Source organism: Sinohyriopsis cumingii, chromosome 8 (assembly GCF_028554795.1).
Source record: "Sinohyriopsis cumingii isolate HCF-2022 chromosome 8, ASM2855479v2, whole genome shotgun sequence".
Classification (NCBI taxonomy): domain Eukaryota; kingdom Metazoa; phylum Mollusca; class Bivalvia; order Unionida; family Unionidae; genus Sinohyriopsis; species Sinohyriopsis cumingii.
The window spans coordinates 39,661,176-39,687,809 of NC_142968.1; the positions used below are offsets into that span (position 1 = coordinate 39,661,176).

At 36.7% G+C, this 26,634-nt stretch overlaps 1 protein-coding gene across 1 annotated transcript in view; it reads left to right on the forward strand.

Moving 5' to 3' along the window:
• Positions 1-4,072: 4,072 nt before the first annotated feature.
• Positions 4,073-26,634, forward strand: part of LOC149793325 (hemicentin-1-like) — a 157,373-nt gene continuing 134,811 nt past the window's right edge. Inside the window, exons 1-2 of the mRNA XM_089968982.1 lie at positions 4,073-4,316; positions 21,024-21,691. Coding sequence (XP_089825108.1) covers positions 21,616-21,691 — 76 coding nt within the window. The 5' untranslated portion in view covers positions 4,073-4,316; positions 21,024-21,615. The remainder of the gene's footprint in view (positions 4,317-21,023; positions 21,692-26,634) is intronic.

Here is a 26,634-nt window from a genome sequence, read left to right on the forward strand (position 1 = left end):
TCAGATAAATTCATAATTTTATTGGTTACAAGTGTGGATGGACGCATATACGATCAGAGGAAGAAACGAAATGACGGACTTATTGAAAAAGTGTTGCCTCTCGGATTTTCCGGAGAACTAATCGAAATGCGAAACCCTCGCTATGTCAGGAATCAGATCACAATTAATACTTCCAGTTCAGTACCCACGAATGTAGTTCTAGTCTATTTTTAGAACATTTTTTCGTCTCTCATTTTGGTGGTGATAGAAGTGTTTTATTTATGCATTTTTGGTAGGGATTTAAAGGTAACTGTTTATTCTTGATAATATGAGCTCAGGGTGTTGTTGTATGTGTGTATTTCGGCGACAGTGCACAGTGAGTAATAAGGCCTTGGTGATGATCCGGAAGTGAAATCTGTGTTCTGTTTACATGCTGCTATGTTGACAGTCCAGCATCTCAAAAAAGAGCAGGTCAACCTTTGACGAGAACTTCACCGTGAAGTCATCTTTGAAGGTATTTTAGATTAACATATGATTTGTATTGATTGTCACACAGTGGAAAGGTCAGTACTGAGAAACAAATGTAGAGAACATATAGTAAAATTAATTCTGTTCTATGTCCAACAGTTATGGTATAATTTCAAGCAAACTGTATGTAAAGGGAATTCACAAAATGTAGGCAATATTTAGTCTCAGCACCGGCCTTAGCAAACGCGGGGCCCGATTGGGAATTTTTTTGACTTGGGCCCCTTGGAGTTATTCGCGGGGCCCACTGTGAGCAGGGCATTTGGAGAAAAAAACTTTTAAACAAGTTTTATATGATATTGTACTTAAAAGTTTCTTCAATCTCTTTAAAATTACTTTCTCTCTAAAGATATATTTTTTAACAATTACTAACGCGCAGGGCCCCTGTGAGCACATGGCCTGATTGGGCCAAATCGGTCCAATCAGCCTAGGGCCGGCCCTGTTTAGTCTCCTCATACTGATCTAGTTAATGTGGTAGGTTTCTCAATATTATCTACCCCCGATAAGCATTATCTCAAGACAATAAAACTAGCAGGTAATATGAAATTTTATTTTCTGAGAATTTTCATTACCTAATGCAAGTACTAAATAGGGTTCGAGAAATTCACAAAGTTTAGGTGATATATAATATAAACCTAATTTATCTGCCAGGCGTGTTTATATGAAACCTGTACGTAATTCGCATTATATGCAGATATTTATATAGTGTATTCATTTTGGTGACTGGGCTTCAAGTATCTGTAAATTCCTTTACTTTTGTCGATAGTATAAATGAAAATTCGTTTCCGGCAAACTGTGTCAGCATTTCGATTCCGATGTATTAGAACTAAGCACGAATCGTTCCCCAAATGCGAACATTGCAAGTCGGAAAGTTTCCTTGGCAGAATAATATAGTGTTGAAGGATTAAAAAGACAAGCAGACAAATGAGTATTAAACAAGTGAAACTGAAGACAATACATTCCTATCTTAAATTATTTATTCGACATCGGTTAATAAATTATATACGCATGAGGTTAAACATCCCCAAAACAAAAAACAAGAGCAAAACTGCAACATCTGAAAGTAAGAAATACATACAAGAAGAAAAGCAAACAACAACAACAACATAATATGTTGTTGTTGTAGGGTTTAACGCCATTTTCCAGCACAAGATTGGCTATACATGGCGGCCAGTATAACTGGTGGAGGAAGAACCCTGGAAAACCCAGGGAAGAACCACCGACCCACGAGAAGCTACTGGCAGGCTTTCCCACGTACCCACGCTAGCCGAGACTTGGACTCGAACCCACGCAGACAGAGGTGAGATGGCAGTGATCCGCAACGGTGAGCGCTTTAGACCACTCGGCCACTTGGGGCCCCACAACAGAATATCAACAACACTGAGCAAACAAAAACATACATAAAATCTTGACTCAGTTATTCTTATTATTTGACCTGAGCCGTTTTGATTGTTTTGCTGATATATATTCTTTCATATTTAAAAAAAAACAGCTAATATGTTATGGTAAAATCCGAAGACAAGGCGAAATCTAAGCAATTGCATTTTTAGACCTTGTGGGTTTCACAGCGAGTTATTGAAGTCTACACCCTAATTTTTCAATGAATTTATTAAACAAGTAATACAACTTACACTTTCTCAGCCAGCCTCAATCATCCACAATTTAAGTTAGAGAGCCGCTATAGCTAAGTTTGTATAGGATCATACTCGTATTCAGGGGTTGCGGGTTCGATACTCATTTATGACAGCCCAGGTCGGCGATGTGTTACATTTAATGCTTACCTGACTATTATGAAAGCATTTTAAAATGACCATTAAAACTGAGAAGTTTTTGCTTCTCTGTGTACATGATGCCCAAAGTAGGTCAACATAGTCTTTCAGTCAGGATAAAGGTCACGTATGAGGCAGAATAGAACTATCCTCTGTGTGTGTGTGTGTGTCTGTCTGTCTGTCTGTCTGTTGTGTGTGTGTGTGTGTGTGTTTCATATATACCTGCTGCGAATTTCGCAAAAGTTCAAGTATCATATGATTTCGTCGAAATAAACCACTCCGGTGGTTAGAGCGTCCGCCTCGGATGCGGAAGGTCGTGGGTTCGATCCCAGACCGAGTCATACCAATGACTTTTAAAAATGGTACTAACAGCTGCCTCGCTTGGCGCTCAGCATTAAGTGGTTAGTGTTAAGACTGGTCGGCCTAGTGTGAAGATAATATGACTGGGTGGGACATCATGCTACATGTCAACGGCATGATGCCCCAGTGCTATACATAACTATAAACTGCCACACTGCAGACATCGTAGCGATATGACTGAAAAAATGTTAAAGCTACGTTAAATCATATCGCACCACATCTTAGAAATAATGCCGACCAGGTGCAGGTAATAAATGCCTGTCAGATAAACCAGAACTATCTGAATCTACAATAATTTAATATGAATTCTTAATAATCTGTGATAGAATTTAACTTCCTTTGATATGTCCGTTTTGTTATAAGTGGGACAATCCTATTTCTACATACATTTTTTTAACAGTAACTTTTATTATTCTATACTATAAAGTATTCAGAAGAAACAGAAGCAGATACTTACACTCCTAGTAGTACGACATTACTATTAGTTGTCTTGTAAGTTCTTAAATCAGCATAGATTTGAAAACAGATTAATGACGTTTTACAATAGATTACAAAACTGCAAAGCTCCCCTGCTACATTGTATCTAACATAACGATCAGAAATCGTCATTACTACACCTACAAGATACCCATTGCTGGAACGTTTATTTAGAATTTATTTTTTACCGCCAAGAACTATAAACAATCGCCCTGACCAGATAAAATAAGGACATAGTTACGTTTTTAGAAGATGTCCAAACAACTCTGTAACGCAAACATCTGCGATCGGATGCTGTACCCCACCCCACCTCCAGGTAAAATAATAATAAAAGAGCAGGTCATCACACCCTGTTTTCCCTTGACAATAAAACGAGTGTGCCTTAGTTCACTGTGTATTGTCAGTGGGTATAGATCCGCAAGTAGGTATATATCCGCAGCATTAAACTACATGCTTAAATAGCTCACGGTAGAGAAATATATTTTTACGTTTCTGAATTATACATGTATATTTCCCTTAATTTACGTACCGTTTAGGAGTTTTACTAATAAACTGATATACATGACTGGAAAGGTTAGCCCTTGCAGAAAGATACAAGGACTTGAAATCTCAGCACTAATTTTCCACAATTAACTCGTATTTCTTTTAAATTTCGTTTGTCATTAACCGTTGCAATCAGCTTGTAAGAGAGCGAGAACATAATAGGACATTATGTTAACGCTATTCACATTCAGGCTATGAACACCATGTATATTTCAAGCTGAATAAAGCATTATGCATTTCGTATTCAAATAGATGAATCGACGAAGACAACGATTCTTTACTCACAATTAGAACGTAATTCAAATGCGAAAACCGTGACCATCGCACTTAAGAGGGACTTATATACACCTCTCCTTTATGATCAGGTAATAAACACGTGGTACAATTAAAATATCAACATGAAGAAAGAAGATCAAGCGACGACTTACACCAATCTAATTCATGGACTGGTGATTTTTATCTGAGAACAGTGTCAATAATCCACCCGGACTGTGTTTTGTATAGATCAATATTTAGACAGACGCTCTGTGATCACAATTATTGATAAATGGTTGTTAAGTGTGGGAGGAAAAAAAACTGGTTCAGGTTTTCATAGTGGAAGGTCGCACCAAGGAGCTATGTTTCGAATTCTGGACGAAGGATTGGTTTTTCTGCACACCTGAGGTAATTAATATATTTTTCTCTTAATATTAGTTTTATATTAATTTTGTGTCAAATAATCTTATACTTTCCAAATTATGACTAATTGCCTTGATAAAGATAAATTAACTTCAGTTATGCAGTTTATTCTGCAACCGTATAGGCATGCAGGTACGACAGATAAGAAATATTTGCCTTATATAAAGCACATAGGTCCAACATCTGAAATGTCATAGACTATATATAAGAAATAAGGAATATATTATTTTATATATATTTTGCATGTCGTTTCTTTTATGAATTTAAAGTGAACAATTATAACGTATTATTTTGGAAAAGAACTGCACAATGTTAATATATTTTTACGCGATTTGAGAGACCGTAGACTATAGCGATAATATTTAGTCTTTATCATGGCAGACTCACAGCCTCCCTTCTGAAATCTGCCAATGCTACTGCATTCAGCCAAAAATATTTCGTTGAAAATACATACTGCTTCTTATCATATATTAGTACTGAACTTTATTTACTTTACTGTATTATGCCGAACCTCGGATGAAGCTAATCCGGTTACTTTATTATGCTGAGTGTTCTAACGAGTGCATATGCAACTTGGTCATGCATGTAATGATTTATAGTTCGTAGTTTCTCAGCGGGGATGAAGGTGAAAAGGGTGGTGGACATTATAAAGGCAGGTATATATAGTTTTGTGCCCCATTTTGGAAACACGTTATAAGAATATTTCCGATTAGACTCAGCACCGACTATGAGATATCTCTCACTCCTTCTTCGTTTCATTAATAATAATAATAATAATAATAATAATAAATATATTTCGCACCTTTCCTGGACATTGGTCAAAACCATGACCGAAAATCTCCCAGTTAATGTGTCCTTAATAGTATCGTTGAACTAATCTCCATCTCTAATTATCCCTTACCCCCGTTACTTTATTCTTTCTTTTCTGTGTTCATTTTTGTTTATTTTACATTTACCTCCATCTCGATTATTCGTTTCTTTACATTTAAAACTTGTCCTGGACTTTTAGATAAAGACCATTTATCGCCAATTTTTCAGAGTACATCTATTTTCTTTATCACCAAAGACCACGCAAATTTCATTGTCTTTCTTTGTTTCTTTTTTTTCTCTTTTTTATAAAAGGTTTCCATAAATACGGGATTTGATGCAGACACCCAACCCCGTGCCCATCTGGGGGAGGGGTGGGGTTGCATTTTATATAACGGACTCCCTTAATGATATGCTCATTATTATTTATACCATTAAATAAATTACCCTTTTGTATAAATTTTTATTTCTTGGAATTTAGTCTTCTTGCAATGATTCTCCTAGTTTTCTACTGAGAAATGTGATTTTATTGTATTGCTACGAACGGTCATGTTATAGCAAATAATCAGTCAAACATATAATCGGCCTTTCGATTACATCTGTCAGTACAAATTTATCTTCAACCCCAACCCTCCCCCCTTTGATCAGATCTGTCATATTATCATATTAGTGACAAATCAAGTACTTGTCATCAGACATGTACCTACCTGTGGATTAAAACTCATGTATAACAACATCGACTTGAATACGTTTCTCCTTTCATTACGATTTCAAATTACCTTTTCTACTACGACTTTCCACCGCTCCGGTGGCCTAGTGGTTGCGGGAGGTCGTGGGTTCGATCCCCAGCCGAGTCATACCAAAGACTTTTAAAAAATGGTACTAACAGCTGCCTCGCTTGCTGCTCAGCATTAAGAAGTTAGTGTTAGGACTGGTCGGCCTGGTGTCAGGGTAATGTGACTGGGTGGGACATCATGCTACATGTATGCGGCATGATGCTCCAGTGCTAGACATCACTATAAACTGCCACATTGCATATATCATAGTGATATGACTGAAAAATTGTTAAAGCTACGTTAGAAATCCAAATCACGTCACTACTACGAGTTTCACGTGAGAAGTGGTAGATATCAAAACAGAGTAATTAGCAAATTACTAGAAGTACACGACATAACGTACATTATTAATGAAACTTCATTATGACACTGATTTGGTTCATAAACGAGCTCCACAATTTCTTAACATTGAGAATTATAAAGATATTTTGATGTATACTTATTTAGTAATTTGATGTAGGGATAATTATTTGTATTAGGTCTATCGTGCCGTGTTTCGAGATCCATAGCGCAAAGTAAGGACCTACGGATTGCTGATGGGTCATAGGAATGTAAAGCAAGAAAAAACACGCAAGTGTGAAATTAGAGTTTTATGCATGTGGTTGTTAGTGCATTTGCACGTTTAAGAACCCGTCAGTCGCCAATACCCGTTGTCTTTAGATCCTTGTAAAGAGAGGAAACATCGACCTCGCGTAGGTCTTGTTTCATTAGCTTGGCAGTGAGATCTCTTGTGTGTTACACTACTGTGAAACTTTTACCATCCGACGGAGACTTTGTTTGCGGCGAAATAACAGGTTTAATTGATTTGCTGTATAATAAGAACATAAAGATTGAAATATTACATTTATAGCTACTATTACACATAGTTAAAAAGTATTGCTGCTACTACTCCTCCTACTCTTATAATATATTATACTCCTGCTCTTATAATAATAATATCATTGTTACTGATGTTACTACCACTGCTATTACACTCCTACTCTAATATCATTGCTACAGATGTTACTACCACTGCTATTGCTCCTCCTACTATTTTAATAGCATTGCTCCTGATGTTACTACCACTGCTATTACACTCCTACTCTTATAATAATATTATCATTGCTACTTATGTTACTACCACTGCTATTACACTCCTACTCTTATAATAATAATATCATTGTTACTGATGTTACTACCACTGCTATTACATTCCTACTCGTATAATGCTATCATTGCTACAGATGTTGCTACCATTGCTATTACACTCCTACTCTTATAATAACAGCATTGCTACTGATGTTACTACCACTGCTATTACACTCCTACTCTTATAATAATATTATCATTGCTACTTATGTTACTATCACTGCTATTACACTCCTACTCTTATAATAATAATATCATTGTTACTGATGTTACTACCACTGCTATTACACTCCTACTCGTATAATGCTATCATTGCTACAGATGTTGCTACCACTGCTATTACACTCCTACTCTTATAATAATATCATTGCTACAGATGTTACTACCACTGCTATTACACTCCTACTCTTATAATAATAGCATTGCTACTGATGTTACTACCACCGCTATTACACTCCTACTCTTTTAATAATAGCATTGCTACTGATGTTACTACCACTGCTATTACCCTCCTACTTTTATGATAATGTCATTGCTACAGATGTTACTACCACTGCTATTACACTCCTGCTCTTATAATGATATCATTGATACAGATGTTACTGCCACGTCTATTATACTCCTCTTATAATATCATTTCTATAGTTGTTACTACCACTGCTATTACAATCCTACTCTAATATCATTGCTACAGATGTTACTACCACGGCTATTACACTCCTCCTGTTATAATATCATTGCTATAGTTGTTACTACCACTGCTATTACACTCCTACTCTAATATCATTGCTACAGATGTTACTACAACTGATATTATACTCCTGCTCTTATAATATATCATTACTACTGATGTTACTACCACTGCTATTACACTCCTACTCTTATATAATATCATTGCTACAGATGTTACTACCACCGATATTACACTCCTAATTTAAAATACAACCGTCGCTCCTGGTGCTGTTACTACTACTACTTCTGTTACTACCCCTCCCCCTTAAAATTCGACCGTAGCTACTGGTACTACAACAACAACTAATACTACTATTAAAGGTGATATCACCGACACCACTAGTGTAAGTTATTAATATGAATTTAAAATAAAGCTGAGTGAAACAAAACCAACGTAGAAGTAGTTAAATTCAACTAAACTAACTTAAATTAAATGGAGTTAAAAATCTAATTAAATCTTATTCAAATATCTATTTAATGTATATAAATGTTCATCAGAATAAAAGACACCCACACTAGCTCATATTTTTAAGAAAGTTCTTGCTTACAATTAGGAATTAGGAATGATATAAATGAACTTTTTATATTTGCCGTTTTAAAACTGATCAATGTTTTTGAGTAACTATGGGTTAACAAATACTAATTTCTGATATTATAATCCTCTAGTCCCTTCAATTATTTGAGTTCGCGGAGGTTGGCGAATGTTAATAACGTGAGAGCAAGCTTTATCACTCTATTCAACTGTAATTTTTTTACCGATTTACTATTCACTTGTCACCAACCTTACCGTAAAAGAAGCTGTCGACACCAGTGCAATTATTTCACAGTGACACAAAGGGCCCCACCTGATTCTCAAATTGCCTAACGACTTGCTTTTCCAATGAAATGGAAATTTAACCCATAGCGCTGTTATTGTCTCGCTAAATTTACTGAACGGGAGCATTGTAGTTGCAAGGATTGTATTGGTACCTGAAGTCCAAAAGCTAAATTTTTAGGAACTCCACTCGCCCACACTTGAATGAGCCTGAACAATTTATTTACACATCTGTGATCCTAGGTTAGAACCTCGTGTCCAGCACGTGTAAGGGCAAGTTGTCGCCCATATAAGGTTGGTAGTGTCGGGTGGATTCTTCGTTTTTTACCATTTCAAAACACCACATCACATAAATATCGGAGTCATAGAGAAAATGGAACATGCTATTACAACTAGTTGCACAAATAAGGTAGAAGATAGTTTACTATTTTACCATCACATCTCTCTCCCCCTCTCTCTCTCTTAATGTAGTTTTTGGGGTCTTTCTGGCCTCTCTGGACTCTCCAAACGGTCTCTTTCAAAGTACACAGGTCGTATGCAACTTATCGATAAAAGGAAAACTTTCTTCATTTTCTTTAATTAGCTTTCATTCATATATGAAAATGTGACCACATGCTGTTAAGTTTAAATTCTGTGTGTGTGTGTGTGTGTGTGTGTGTGAGAGAGAGAGAGAGAGAGAACATTTAAACTTCTTACTTTCGTCTTTGTACACAAATATTGACCGATATTTTTCGTTCCTTACATGTTTTTATTTTCCTTCCGTCTACTAACTCATTAGTAAAAGTATAAAACGATAATTTTTAATAGTATGTAATATCGGTTCCAGTTTTATGCATAGATGGTTTGAAGGTATTACTACTCTATTTCCATCAATGAAGGTTTTATTGGATCCTATTGTAGTATCTCATATATTAAATGTTTTCTCTGATTTTTCCTGGAGATTTGCTAAGTAGTCATGAATGCTACTTATATTTAATACAAATCAGAATTAAAGCCTAAAAATAAAATAAAAAGATTATTGGGTTTAACCTCTCAGCATTGCGCAGGATGACAAAGCCAACAGATGTGATTCGGCCTGTTCAGGAAAAGTCAAGTGCCATTAAAATACAACCGGATTTATGGACATACGTTGTTCAGGTTCGTGATTAACGTAAGTAAGATAGATTTGGTGCACATGAACTTAAAGCTTGTGCATTAGATTTCATAATTAAATATGAAATGATGAAGCAAATATATAAGGAACCACATTATTATAGTGATACCTTGAATATAGTGTTTTGCTAATTAGACACCTTACATGCATTCATACCTCAGTTATGTATGCATTGCCATTTAAATAAGTAAATAATAATTTATTTTGTGCACATTTGAAGAACAGTTGAGAAGTACAGTATATTTGTTATTAAAGGTGGGAAATATCCGATTTATGCTTGATTTATTTATCATAAATGCACGTTAATACACACATCTATATATAATATGACTGTGTAGTTCGAATTTATTTAAAACTATAATTGTATGCAAAGAAAACTTGATTGTAGTATTATTTAACCTAATATGCAATCTTCACACTTGGGCAATTATCACACTGTAAATAGGAAACATGCAGGGGGATTGTTTCTTTTTTCTTCTCAATTTGATGGCACCATAGTAATTTTTTTTCGGGCAATGATGTCAGAACTGAAGTAATGCTTAGTCGGTTTTCTCAAAATTATGAACTCAGATATTTTTGACCATTTTTATGGAAAAGATGTTGATTTGTCAATTCAAGATGACACAAAGAGCTACGATAAAGAATGCATTGACGTTCCTGGTCTGTTTAATTGTGAGACACATACTAAAGGCATAACATACTAAAAGCATAACACTGTAAAGACATAACATTATGTAGACATAATATTGTAAAGGCATAACATACTAAATGCATAGCATTGTAAAGGCACAACATACTAAAGGCACAACATTGTAAAGGCATAACATACTAAAGGCATAACATTGTAAAGACAACATTGTAAAGACATGCCATCATAAATGCATAACATTGTAAAGGCATAACATTGTAAAGGCAGAACGTACTAAAGGCATAACATTGTAAAGGCATAACAATGTAAAGACGTAACATTGTAAAGACATGTAATTATAAATGCATAACATTGTAAAGGCACAACATTGTAAATACATAACATTATAAAAGCATACCATGCTAAAGGCATAACAATGTAAAGGCCTAACATTGTAAAGGCATACCATACTAAAGACATAATATTGTAAAGGCATAACATTGTAAAGACATGCCATTATAAATGCATAACATTGTAAAGGCATGACATTGTAAAGACGTGCTATTATAAATGTATAACATTGTAAAGGCGTAAGAGTGTAAAGGCATAACATTGTAAAGACATGCCATTATAAATGCATAATATTGTAAAGGCATAATATTGTAAAAGCATAACAAACAAAAGGCATACTATTCATCATCTTCAACAATGGAAATACATACTGACAATTGGAAATCAATTCCTTCTAATTGCAAAGTGAGAATGGCAGTGTTAAATCAATTAAGATCTATACAGTTTCATATTTTCTGACGTGGCCAACGGATTTAAAAACTCCATTGTGTCATTTTATTTGCACACTAAAAGTATCATTTCAAACTTTGAGAAGTGGGTATGCTACTTTAAGAATGACAACTTTGATATGGTCAAACTTTCCCATTGGTATTTAAAATAAATTAATGGTTTATTTATAAAAGCGTATTTTAACTAGCTTCAACATATCAAAGAATCTTCATTCACGGATGAGACTGGTACATGATTCATCGTGTCTAAACACTACATTTGTCATCACTGGCAACACGCGGCCTTGACTTAGACCGCTGTCTTGTAAGATAAATTGAACTCTAAAGCAAGCTAAAATTGATCAAATGAAACCAAACTTCTCAATTTTTCTTCTTAGACGCTCATCTTTAGAAATCACTATTTATCGTCATTACGACGGAAGTCAGTTAGGTCTGGTTTGGTTTGATGTTTTACGGCACATAAACACAAGTAGGTTGTTAAGTGCCAGGACAATACAAGACAAGACAAGATTCTTGCAATTGTAGTAAACATCCTTACCTATGGACACACTATGGTAGCCGACATGCGGTGATCGGATGGTAGGATTCCTACCTCTTTTGACCTCGAGTCAGACACACTAAGCCAATCCTGGGGAAAATAAAGTTCAGTTGACTGGAGGTGTGGTAGTAGAAATCTCAATAGCAAATTTAGTAGCGTTATTCTTGTGACTACTATTGCACATAGGCGATGGAGTGAGTGAGTGATCTAGATTTTTAACGTAGCTTTAACAAAATTTCAGTCATATCGCTACGATATCTGCAGTGTGACACTTTATAGTGATGTCTAGCATTGGGGGCATCATGCCGCAGACATGTAGCACGATGTTAGTACCATTTTTTAAAGTCTTTGGTATGACTCGGCCGAGGATCGAACCCATGACCTACCGCATCCGAGGCGGACGCTCTAACCACTAGGCCACCGGAACCGTATAGGTGATCGATATGTGTATTCCAGCTGAGATGACGATCAATGTAGATACCAAGAAGTTTTTATTTTTTTTTATTTTTGATTTTATAAGTCATTCCATGTTAGTAAATATGGGCTGTTATCATCACCATTTCATACAAGTTACACAAGTTTTGATAATCTAAACATTCTGCTGTCAGCATTTAACCAGATACCAAATAATCCGAAGAGCTTACATACTTTAGTAAGAAATTTGTGTCATGGATACATTGAGAAATTCATAGATGTATGAAAATATAAACATTGAGGGAATAAACTGAGAAAGAAGATTTTTGGTTTCAGAGAAAACTTTTTCAAAGTGAAAATACAGATGCTGAATCAGATTGCATAATATATATCATTTCTTACTGTTGTAATGTATATAATATTGCGACTTTCAGATAAAAAAATCATTTTGAAAATTCAGCTATTTATCTTAGTGAACGGATACATATTACAAAACTAAATAAGTACTTTTATTATTCAATAGAATTCATCACAATATCAAAAATATATTTGGTGTAGCTACATTTGGAAGAACGAGTACATAAGCACCTTTCATGTACATTGCATGGGAGTTTACCACCACCCCACCCCCATTAAACAATGGATTCTTAATAATACAATATCCTTGATGATACCTCAAATGCACAGTTAAAATACAGAAACAATAGAGCACCTATGACAGAAGAGTTGCCAACTCATTGACTATACCTAAAATGCACAGTTAAAATACAGAAACAATAGAGCACCTATGACAGAAGAGTTGCCAACTCATTGACTATACCTAAAATGCACAGTTAAAATACAGAAACAATAGAGCACCTATGACAGAAGAGTTGCCAACTCATTGACTATACCTAAAATGCACAGTTAAAATACAGAAACAATAGAGCACCTATGACAGAAGAGTTGCCAACTCATTGACTATACCTAAAATGCACAGTTAAAATACAGAAACAATAGAGCACCTATGACAGAAGAGTTGCCAACTCGGGTCTAACAACATACATGAGAGGTCAAGTACATATACAAACCATTTATAGATAATCTTCTTATAATTATATAATTATAATTATTAATCGACTGAGCTATCGTTGTCATAAGACAATGTGATATTGGTCACCATTACTGGTGTTTGAATTTGTCAGTATTTCAGTTGTGCTTGTATGGAAAAAACATTTACATGTACTATCGTGTATTATTCATCTATCTTTTCTTTCTTAATTGCTTTAAGAATGAAAAGTCATATTACTAAATACAAATGTCAATAATTAATTTATTTACCGTCTTCAAAGTTTAATAGAGTGGATTTTTTATGGCCAGCGTAGACTACTTTAATGGATTACTGTGAAACCTTATTTATATTGATCAAAAAGAAAAACGCAACTTAAACGGAATGTTAAGTGATAATTAGCAAAAAAGAAGTGAACGAAACATGTTTTGCTTATTCAGGGATACGCAGTTTTCCATATCACATAAATAAAATATGAATTAAATACCATCATTATTATTATTATTATCATTTACATTAATACCTTGGAGACACTCCTTTGAGATTATAGGCCTAATGGCACACTTCAAACACAGCTAAAATTAGCTAGTCAAGAGTCGTCGAACCACTTCATTCCGCGCCGTGGACGATCCTTGCCTAGGGAAGATGAACCCAAGTATAGCTGGTATAGATTCTATTTTAATTTCCAATTACAGTTCAAAATCTGTCACTATTTAAAGGAACACCTCTCATTATAACGCATAACCCATGTAAATAGAGATGAATAGTTATTTGGAGAGATTTAAAACTACTTTGGGGAGCAGTCCTGCCCTCATGGTTTCGATTAATTGTACATACCATGAATTAAATTACACCTATTTATAGAGAATTTACTTTTTTGTACAGTAAACTCCTCATATAACGAACCCGAAGGATCTCTTCCCCCACCCCCATCACATATTGATATTCGAACTTCGTTATAATTGAGGTATTGTGCAAAACAGGAAGGGATCTTGCGATAGGCATATGAGTTCTTTATAGCCAGAGTTAAATGCTGCTGTTCGCAAAGAACGCACTTCCAACTGTAGACGACATAGTCCGACAAATTGTTTTTGTTTTTTTTTAGTTATCCTCCAAAAATGGGCTGGGCAAAAATCTCGAACTCATGATAGAATCATCATAATATAATGGGATGCTTATAGTAGTAGCGGAATAAAAGTTAGGAAAATTCCATAACGGTCTATTATTCAACCTTTAATTTAACGCATAGTTATAGTATATTCATTTTGTATCACTTTAGCTTAAATTTCGGTTTTGCGCTCATAAATTGTTAAGGATGCAATGTCAGGACCCATGTCGTTCCTTCTATTAAAGATTAAAGATTAATAACGACCAGTGCATTATGCGATGTAGGTCTGGGTTTATGCTGTTTGCTGTTAGATGCGCGTTACACACACTTTCTTTTCCATTTAACACACTAACCCCTGAAGCTTTTTGTCATTTTTGCCTGAAAACCGAGTAGGAAACACATTTTGAAAGCTATTTCTGAATAGATTCGAAAACACCAAATCCCCGGTCATCTTTCAATAACATACTGCCTAGTGGTGTTAGAAACATCGATTTTCGTTGGCTATTTGACTCGCGCATGAGCAGAAGGGTAAAAGTTTTTTTCATTTGCTAAACGGAGCCATTATTTTTGTATGGAGACCACTCTTTATTCCAAATGCCCATCTTATCCTACTTTTTGCAAAGGCTCATCTGTCTGTTTGCAGTTGATACCAGTTTGCCTTAGCTCCGAGACCAAAAAGTCTCAAATCCGGACACAAAATCGGATTCCGACCACGGGCGACTTTTTGGTAAAAAAAATGTCGTGTCCAAAAAATGAGGTTTTTCTATCTGTATTTTGTAGTGCAACTAGATATTCCAGATTATTTGGTATCATTGTAGAGCTACATCGGTCTACCTTTCTATACTACCACCCACTTTAGTGTATCATGCATGACCATGACGCTACAGAGCTCGGCAGTAGGCTACTACCTCCTGCCACGTAAAGTCGTCGCTAGGGGTTAATGTGTTAAAAGCAAAATATATTGACTTGTGCCGCGGTAGCTCATATGACCGCGGATTACATACATACCCAAGGCAGCCAGTGTCAGCTGTCTCGGCGTGTCCACAGCAAAGCCACTTCGCTCATATTTCCTCGGCACGACAACGCCTATTAATGTGTGGAAGGTGTCGTTGAAAACCAGCCAGTACCAACAATACGGTACAGAACTGTAAAGTAATCATTCTAATACTCATATGAAATTTGAGAGATGTAAACATATAATAGATTATTTGCATTCATACAGAGACCCAGTCAATACATCTAAATTAATTGGAGTTTTCAAAGTAGTGGTATATAGCTCTTGGGGAACAATGGGCGATTCACATTAGCCCGTAGGTTACACTATGCGGCACTTGAGGGACAAAGGGAAATCCAATGTCAAATTGGTCCATATGTTTAACATGGGGAATAGTATCAGAGTGACAGAAGTGTTTACGGGGACAAAAGTGTTTATAGCAAAAAGGGAAAATGTAATGTTAAAGTGGCGGAGGGGAAAGGGTCGACAGTTTATAAGGACAAAGGAAAATGTAATGCTAAAATTTGGATCTACAATCCAATACAACATATATACAATCGAGCAACCGCGTTGTGATTACTATCCAAATAAAGACACAGACAATCCAGCAACCGCTTTTTGATATCTATTCAACCCCAACCCCCAAGCCCATAATCAAGCTACCGCACCCCCCGTACAACCTAACGAAAAGGTTGACACACACTATTTCACACAAACGTCAAAACATATTATCACATACAAGGGTAGGAAGTATGTATATACTGCTACTCTGTCCTCTCACACATACAAATATACTATCGCAAGAGAAAGGGAAAAATGCTTTTTTTATATAAAATTTTTAGTTGTTAATGATATAGCCACAAAAGCGTGCACAAATATACACACATAAAAACATACAACACGAAATGTTTTGGTAAATATTTTTAGTATGTCTCTTTTCTAGTGATCTCAGTGGCCCTTTAAAGGTGTTCAATATACGTGGCACCCCTTTGCTAGTCATATTCTCAAGCTTCGTCGCATGGTGAGTATGGGGTAGTCCAGGTTGAAGAGTATACACGATACGATGTCTGATGACTCTGTGCTAGTCAAATCTCTTTTTTGTATAGTTGTCTTGAGAACAGGTCAGCATAAGCGAATGTACATATATATATGCAGTCTAAGAACGAATTAAAGTAGATTGAAATGTTGCACCAATCCAAAATTCAGTCAGAGAGCGGGGCCATTTTTCCAGTAATCAGAGAGCGTCACTAAAATATACAGGCGCAACAGTGTTCATACGATACCTATGGCTGAATCAATAAAGAGAATGTATTGGGGTGCTCCTTCTGCGATTACTGCCTATACCCGGAGTGGTAGTACCATGACCAGGACAGCTAATGTTGTTGTTGTAGGGTTTAACGCCCATTTTCAGAACAAGATAGGCTACACATGGTGGCCAGTATAAATGGTGCAAAAAGAACCCGGAAAAACCCCGGAAAGAACCACCGACCCTTGAGAAGCTACTGGTAAGCTTTCTCACAGACCCATATTGGCCGAATCTGAGACTCGAACCCACGCAGACAGAGGTGAGATGGCAATGATCCGTAACGGCAAGCGCTTTAGACCATTCGGCCACTCTGGGCCCCGACGGCTAAAAATGTAACTGTAGCTGTATTCTTCCAGAATATAACTGCAATTTTGCCTATTTTGTACGCGTGAATGTCTGCTTGCTGAGATAGCACTACCTTCATCTCCTTTTAACATCAATGCTACATTAAATATATGGAAATAAAATTCCAGGACGACATTAAGGAAGCCTACCACAAGAACAAAATGAATCAAGTAAGTGGATTTCGTAAAAATCTTTCCCGTCTTTTCTTTTGAATGTACGCAAGAGACTGGCATTAATATCCCTAACTTTTCTGTAAATCTTCGGGCTTGTGAGACGTGCACACAAAAACACTATATTTTTTCATTGTCCCAAATGTAGTAAAATTCCATGAGGACACGAACAATCTTTCGGAGCTCTCGTACTCTTGCCGGATGGATTTTAAACCTTATCGATATTACTCAGAACAATGAATTTAATGCCCCACAGTTAACACGAACAGAGTCATACTAATATACATGAAAGTGGGGGCAAATGCAATTTAAAGGCTAAATGACTTATTTGGCCATGGCTCTGAGTAGAACGCCTAACATGTTAAGAATGACAGAAATGGCTAAAGGATATTTCCCACACTTTATCACTAAAGACGCTCATCGACATGTTGTACTCCCACATTTGCCTGACGTTCCCTATTACGACACCGATGGTATGTACATATAACGAGACTGGACAAGGTCTTTCACCATGGAAGAATTGTACGAGCAAACATACCAACGATGGCTGAGGTTTGAAATACGTATATACTGAGTGACAGAAATGTGATGGCACGATTACGATTGGCGTTTTAAAACCGCTCTAGAATTTAGACGCATTACCGAAAGTACCACGTGATGGGTATCAAACCTTTGAATCCACGTTGTTCGGAGGACGAACCAATACAACACGCGTACTGTACGACGTGTGCAACTCTCAATGAGAAGAAATAAAATGCACGTACGCGTGTTATTTGTATGCTTGGGAATGCAAATATGCCAGATTCCCTACCTGTCACCCCGAAATGTTGACAGAACATATCGACGTGGAACACATTCGCAAGTACGAAGGGTTGATTAAATTCTAAATCTTACGAATCTGTACCATCCTGTCTGACCCCTCATTGCAAAGGAAAACTTATGTTTTCATAATGCCATACGTGGCTGAAACATGTAATCAAGACCAACCCTTTTACCAAACGAATGACGAATGCGCTTTGACAGGACGAATTGTTTCATGGTCTGGATCATGGGTACCGACTGTTAAATTTATACGTTATTTGGCACTTCACTACCGCTGAACAATTCGAAAAGGAGAATGACTCGGTCCATAAATTGTTTCAAGCTACATCGAGGAATTGCTCAAACTGAAACAAGAGGCTAGTGGCTATCAATCGTCGTGTCAGACTGCAGAAGACAGATACATTCAACGAATGGCACCGATCCTTAGGAGGCATTACTTTGGAACACGTGGACAAGAACGAAGGAAAACAATCGTTTGAAAATGTAATGTTTAATTGTTTGTGGGAAAAGTATATTGCCCAAGACAGAGAATTTGGCAGATCCAAGTCGCTATTTTTCAACTACTGGACGACAAAAGAAAACTCACGAAACATGTGGAAATCGTCGATTTGGAAATGTCTTCATGGTAGCATACGTGACAATTCCCGTTTTAAATTGTATTCCGTCTTAACACTTTTATAAGATCAAGTCCTTTACTTTGAAACAGACAGTTGTGTGTACATCAATCGCCCTTATAGTAATTATCACAAAGGCGAAGACGACCGTTTAGGCGGATGGACTAAATAGCACCCAAAAGACACTATTGACAGTTTTGCTAGAGGTGTCCCCAGAAATTAGGGATACTATTACAGAGACTGTAATGGAAAAATTCAATTGAATGTCAAAGGCTGACAATGAACTATCAGTTGAATCAGTAATAAACTTTGATATCTTGAAAGACGCTTTGCTGTCCGTACAAGATTATGACTTTCGCGTGAAAATCTTGGATCAACATACAATCGTACGTTTGGAAAACCACCAAATCGTCAGTAGAGCTTTAGTAAAGGTGTAGCAAAGTGTGAGTTAGCAAGGAGCGCGACTTTCGTAACACAATACTTTACCACCCGAGCTCTAGTAAAAAAAGGAAAAGTTTGAATGCAAACAATAACCGAAAGCAATGATGAATAATTGGACACACTAGGGGACCCACTAAGAACTCCAAGTACAGTTATAAGGCCAGAACACTTTCACTGATAATGGCAAATTCGACACAGCAAATGAGTAAGTGACTCACTACAGACTGTAAGTTCAATAATAAACCTGAGTGCGATGCCGTGTCTTGTGACCAGAATAATGCCGTTCCTTTCGACATCAATGATGCAGCACGACATTACCGCTCCTTTATTACCGCCTTAACCCATACCATTTGTGTTCTTTGCGACTCTGCTAGCGCAAGCGATGCAGCATGACATTCCTACGTTACTGGTAAAGGTGATGCCGTGCGTGTACCTGTCTAAGCATCTCATCCATCTCAAACAATTCTGGATACCACTAGTTCCAAAAGATAAGCAAAAATCAAAGAAGAATACAAGTTTCCTGTGGCTTTGCCTGGCTATTTTGACTTTGATAGTCAATTGCAGACGTTCAAATGGAAATGGCATTAATATCTGAAAGGAAGCACACCCAAACAATTATCCCGAGCTGGATTAGGTTACTAAGGAGAAAGAGGTTAAGTACAGTATATCAGTTATGGTGTGACACTTTACGAATGTGAATATCAAAATACAGCTTGCCTGGAAATTTCTGGATGATCTCCGTGTTGTCACTACCTTCTTTTGGTCGGTCCAAAGTACGACCCTTGCGTTGGATATTTAAAAGACAAAATTCGTAGTTCGTAGTTTGCCTTCTAAGCTATGAGAACGCATTTACAAAGAGACCGTACAGATTCAAGTGAAACGCAAATAGTAATTAAATCCTTTACGACATAGACATAGACGTTTTATCCACTAGTATATGATTATATGTATATATATTATGCTAGTAGCTGATTAGTGTTGAGCTGTTAAAGTTGTCAGAAATTCATAAACAAGTACCTACCTCCTTTAAGATTTGGATGTTACGACTCTTGCCTAAATGTGGCAATGATACACAAAATTCCATGGACGAAGTACAAGAAAAGGAAAAAAAAAAAACTTACGAGAATACAAAATAAAATGTTTTCGCTTCAAGACGAAACTTCTTTGTAACTTGTGATGTGTGGTGAAGTAATTACTGAATATCTACAATATCCATCGCAATAATTTACCACCAGATTCTAATTGTGTACGCTCAAGTCAACGAAAAGTAAGATATTCAGAATCTACCTCTGTAGCTACGAGAACACATATACAGAGAGTTTGTTAAGATAAAAGTGAAACGCAAACTCAGACACATTTCTCGATTTTTAAACTATTGCTATTTTTACTTTGTAAGAAGTCTGATTTCTGGAAAACACTATCACAGACACAAAACGCTACATGGATATAAAGCTTACCATGACACGCCATTCATCTTTGGTGTTGCAGCAAATTCCGTGTTAGGAAGTCAGTGACACTGTTCAGGACTTAGAGTATTACAAACGTTTGGAATAAATGCTGATGAGTTAAAACGGTATTAACTGTTAGGTGAGGTGGTACATAACACTAAGGTCCGCGTATTTCCCAATCTTTTGTCTGGCCAATAGGCAGTCAAGGAAGAAAGTCAGTATTTTTTTCTGTTTAGTGTATTAAGAACAACCTGAATTTATATAAAACATGTAAGTTGAAACGTAGCCTGCCCCCCTCACCCCGCCGTCTCAGTCTTAGATTATGAAGTTCACAAAATGACCATGTCAGTGGTTTTATTCACTCATCTGTATTAATAGTGACGTGGATGTTTACCGTTAGTGAATCTTATTTTCTTGTGTGAAACTGTATTAATAGTGACATGGATGTTTACCGTTAGTGAATTTTATTTTCTTGTGTGAAACTGGCAAAGTCAGCATCATATACTTTGTGGTGCATTAAGTATTATACATTTCTCTCTTTTTCAGGACGATTATGAAGGACAATGCAAACTGCGATTGGTTTCTATAAAAGGATTATTTTCTGCACTGAAGGTCGTGAGAGAAAGGTCGAGTGAAACTTGCAAATTTGTTTCACCGGATATTCTGTGGTAGAAGATGGGGACTGAATAAAGGCCAAAAAACAAAACAAAGTACTAATTTCGTTTACTTTAATATACACTATGAACGTAATTAAAAATAATAAATTTACAACAAGAAAGCTTTGTCAACCTTTAGGATTTATTGAGTATTCTCGTGTCTTAGAACATTATGAGAACAATTCAGCCAAAGTGATGACGAATATAGAACCTACGGCCAATTTAAACTTACTAAATTCTTCAGCTTTAAAACCTGTGATTGCCCATGTTGATGAGGTGTATTAAGAGTGAACTTTGAACCTTCAAGTTTAGGATTTTAAATCTACACAATTGTATGTATTTTTAGCTTGTCTTATTGAAATATCGAGGTCCAAAAACAACAGTCGATTGGCCTTGGGCTGTGTGGACGCAAGCAAAGAATGTTCATTACTTCAGGTCTTTGTAGAGACCACTAGAAATTGACGATTATATTACGAGGAACAATGGGCCTTGCTTCTGATTCACTGGTGCTATTTATTGTATTCTGCTTCATTCCAATAGGAATCCTTTCCCAGGGTTGTAAGTATATACAGTACTTATTATGTTAGCAATATTTTCGATCTCATTTCACCACTCCCGTATAATCCCAATGCCGTTTCGTGCCTAGAAGTCAATTTATACTGCTGGCATAGTTTGCTCTTTTCTGAAATATGTTATCAATGGCGGCTTAAAGATAAACACTATTTCTTTCTGCTTAAAACGAACTCTAAGTGCTCGTTGGTGTCCTCTTTCGCTTTGTCATCTATCGGTATATTTATTCATACCATTATGTCATATTTTCTTTTTACCAACTTCACTGCAACTTAACTTTCATAGGTAAGTAAGTAATCAAGCAAAAAAGCCAACCTAAGTTGCTATAAAGGATCAGATTTTTTGTAAAGAAAATAGTATATATTGACACAAAATTGATAATATAAAATAGCATCCAAACATTTCGAGTTTAACAAGCTCTTCGTAAGAGGTAGAAATAGCTAACATACACAAAACAAAACATTAACACAAAAACCGGGAGGCGTTCTTATCTCCTAGATTTTTGGATGATAGGCTGAAATCTACAAACAATGGATCAAATAAAAGATACATAAATAAGACAAAATTGAAAAAAATCACACAACGAAAATCAAAGAATCGTGACTATCGCATAGAGAACCAAAACGTTTTGGCCTGATTAAAGGCTGAAGACAGAGGTCGAAACAATTTGTGAGGAAAGATCAACGCCATCTACAAAACTGACAAAAGAAATTATATCCGAGTAAGGGTATGCAGGGAGGTACAAAAGGAAATATGTAAAGAAAATGATGTAGCTGGATAATGGACAAGAGTAATAATAATAATAATAATAATAATAATGCATGTTAAGAGTTACAGAATATTTTTTCTTGGGCAAATATAACAGCAAAAGTTAAGTACGTATGATAGTAGTGAAGTGGGATACCCTAGCGTCAATGGGAATTAGCATTACAGAGACCCCTGGGACACTCTAGCGTCAATGGAAAATTAACATGGAGAAAAATCGTGGGACAATCTAGCGTCAAGGGGAATTTAACATGGGAATAAATCGTGGGACTGTCTAGCGTCAAGGGGAATTGAACATGGGAATAAATCGTGGGACTGTCTAGCGTCAAGGGGAATTGAACATGGAGAAAAAAAAATCGTGGGACTGTCTAGCGTCAAGGGAAATTGAATATGGGATTTTTTTTGATATTTTTTTTTTTTAAAAAATTTTTAAAATAAAATTTTTTTTAAAAAAGGGGTAGGCAATTGAAAGTCATTCTCTTTTCGAGAAATATGGGTGGCCCTGAAAAGGGCCTTTCGCTTTCTTTTGCTTCTTCTATTTCCTCCATTTTCTCATCCAGCCCCTAATCTTTTCCCAAATTCCTTTGTTCTTCCTCTTTTCTTTTCAGGTAACCAGTCTGGGTGACCCATAGCGCTGAACTTCTCTTGTATCTTGATCCAATTTTGATTGACTTTGTCAAAGGCATCTTTCTTCTTTATTGTTTCCTTATTCTGTTTTTCTTGACTCCATTTTTCTTTTATCTTTTTCACCTCTTCAGTCATCACTTGTTTCATTATTTCTTCTCCTTTTTTCAACCTGTTCAGTCCCCTCTTCATATATGACAACTCCGTCCAATACACTACATGTTCTAGGAAGCACCGGACTTGGATGACATAATCCAGTGCTTCCTTCAAACTCCCCACTCTGACATAAGGTGGGTCAATAAATCCTCTTGATTTGTTGACTTCATCTTCTATCATTCCTTCTATTATATGTCTGGCGGTCTTTATACGTTCGACTTGACTGGTTACCAAGTGTTCTTTATCTTCATACTCCCATTCCTTTTGTATCCTTTCTATAGCATATTCTGCATCTATTATCCAGAAAAAGATATGCCTCAATTGATTAAATAAATCAGTCACTTGCGCCATCTTGTCTAGATTATTCTTTGTAGAATGGTTTGAACGACGAATACTGTGGGTTCTTATACGAAAAGCGCGGACGTGAAGGAAAACATCCCCTAAAACATAAAATTGATCTTACCTAGATCATGACCAAACAACGCGCGGACGTGAAGGAAAACATCCCCCACTTTCTCATTTCATATAATAAAACCCAAACTATACTCTCCACATACGCTAAGAAACAATAAAGAAACCCATAATCTACTATTCACACAAACTTACGTGAGCAGTTACAAACACAAACACAAACACACGAACACATACACTCGCACTATTAAAAAAAGAGTTAGTGTTTATATTCACACTACTCTACCTACACACATTGGCAAATTGATGGTTATTTCTTTTCTTGAGTATTGGGTAGCCCTGAAAAGGGTTGTTTTTTTTTGGAACTTCATGGACACCTGGTTAATGGTGGCACCTTCCAGGCCTGGCGCCACATACACATCTTGTTCCCCAGTTGCTTTTTACTTTTTTTGGGGAGAGAGCAGAGGCAGGATAAATAGCTTCAGAATCCCAATTTTCGGTCTCTGGGATTCTGAAATTTCTTCTTCTTCTCTCCTTTTCCTCCTCTTCTTTGTTTCTTCTCTCCTCCTCCTCTTCTTTGTATCTTCTCTCTGCCTCTTCTTTGTATCTTCTCTCCTCCTCTTCTTTGCTTCTTCTTTCCTCCTCCTCTCTCATCCTTCCCTCTTCGACAATGGCCTCCGCGGCCAGTTCGTTCAACAGGCGCCTGGCATATTCCAGATGCACATGAAGTTCCAACAGTTTCGCTAGTCTGGTGTTCATTCTGGTGTTGATCAATCAACAAGGGTAGCTGGAATGCCGAACGAGTTTCAATTTATACTAAAAGCGCGGACGTGAAGGAAAACATCCCCCTAAAAACATAAAATTGATCTTACCTAGATCATGACAAAAAAAAAAAACAACGCGCGGACCTAAAAGAAACACTCACTCACTTTTTTATACTACCCATTCCTATTCTAAATTTTTTTTTTGTTAATCACTTCAATATACTATTCACATACGAAAAGCAATCCAATCAAACCCCCAAATCTACTCTCCCCACATGTCAAACAGCAAAAAAAAAAAAAAAAAAACCATGATCTTAATCTATTATCCACACCAACGTACGTGAGCACTTACAAACACACAATCCTATACACAAACACATACCCTCACACTATAAAAAAGAGTTAGTGTTTATATTCACACTACTCTGCCTACACACATTGGCAAATTCATGGTTATTTCTTTTCTAGAGTATTGGGGTAGCCCTGAAAAGGGCTGTTTTTTTTTTTTTTTTGTTTTTTTTTTTTGTTTGCTATGGCAATCTTTTAGTTTCTAAGAATGCGATGTCCTCTGAGGATAGACTTTCTAGCGATAGGTCTGCTTCTTCGGAAAGAGAAGAAGAACTCTTTGGTGTCGATACTACAATCGACAAAGCCTCTGTCAGGTTCAGGTTGCTGCTGCTGCTGCTGCTGCTGTTGCTGTTGTTGTTGTTGCTGTTGCTGCTGCTGTCTCTGAAGTCTGTACTTCTCTGTCCATTCTTCCTTCTCCCTGTTCACTTCTTCTCTGAAGAGCTCTTCTATCAGGTCTTCAGTGACTTTTAAGATTCTCACATTCTCTATCTCTTCTGGCTTCGGTATCAGACTGTGTCTGACCCTATGCAAATTCACGTAGGCTTCGTTTAGCTTAGCTAGTTTGGAGCACATCTTCGTAGGAGGATGAGTCGACAATGGCTGGTTAGACTGGAAACAACCCCGGTTCTTAAAGTCAAAGCGCGGACGTGAAGGAAAACATCCCCTCCACGGTTTTCGAGCCGCAACGTTCAATGAGTGTCATGAGAGGGATAGTAAGAAATTAAAGAGCATGAATCAAACATTCTTATAGCCAAACAAAAAAAGACAAAGGCATTTTTTTCAAAACACAACATTTTTTATTCAATAATCACTTAACACTAACCAACAACAACTCTAACATTTTTTAACAATAATCCAACATTATAACATCAAACATTTTTTTCAATTCACAGTCTACTTTAAACAGGGCTGACAACGTTGTGAATGAAATTGTGATTTCCACTGTTGGAAGTCATTAGGCCATTGATGGACACTACGTTTCCTAGCTTGAGACAAAAGATAAGCTTAATGGTCACAGAACCATCGATTTACTTTCACATCGTTTCTAGAAGAAGAACGAGGATCAAAATGAGTCACTAAATGTTCTAAGGAATAGCCCTGGCTGCGATGATGCAGAAAATACACACAATATTGTCCACACACCAAGGAATCTGTGCCTTGTAATTTCACATTATTGAATCGGGTGGTCTGAGCATTTCTTCTCATAAAGTCAATGATATCGTCTTCCAAAGGGGGCAATCCGTACGAATCGAAATATTCCACACATCCTTCTTGAGGAAAGTAAACGGCTACCCAGTGGGTTCCTGGGAGATGACTGTCGTCCGTGTTGATCACGTAAGCTAGATGGTCTTGAGGTTTGCGATGAGGGAGTTCATCTTTAGCACAGACGACAGGATTCCAAGAAGCCGTATACGAACTGTGGTTCAAAAGGTAATAAAGTTCCCAGGTATCCATGTTTTGTGTGGTTTTTTCTTCTTCTTCACAGGTAATAATAAGTCATCAATTCGATCCTGACTTTTTGCTTGAAAATGTCTGACAAGTAACCGTTTCTTCGTTTCGTCTCTTCACTCTGATTCAGGAGAGCTTCGATGTGATCGATCTCTTGAGTGGTTAATGGTGGACAAGAATGTTCACGCAAGTCTTTATACCACTGATGCAACACGTCTTCGTTCGAGATGAGACTCCAAGCTTTGTCCAGATACTCGTCCAATTTTTCTTCTTGGCTCAGCATCAGGCATTTATCGTGTTGAATTTGACTGGGATGATCGTTTTGACATCCATAGCAATTTTTCTTGATCAATTCCGTCATTTTTTCGACAAAGTGTTTGGCAAAACAGCAGACTAAATGGGCTTCTTGTTCTG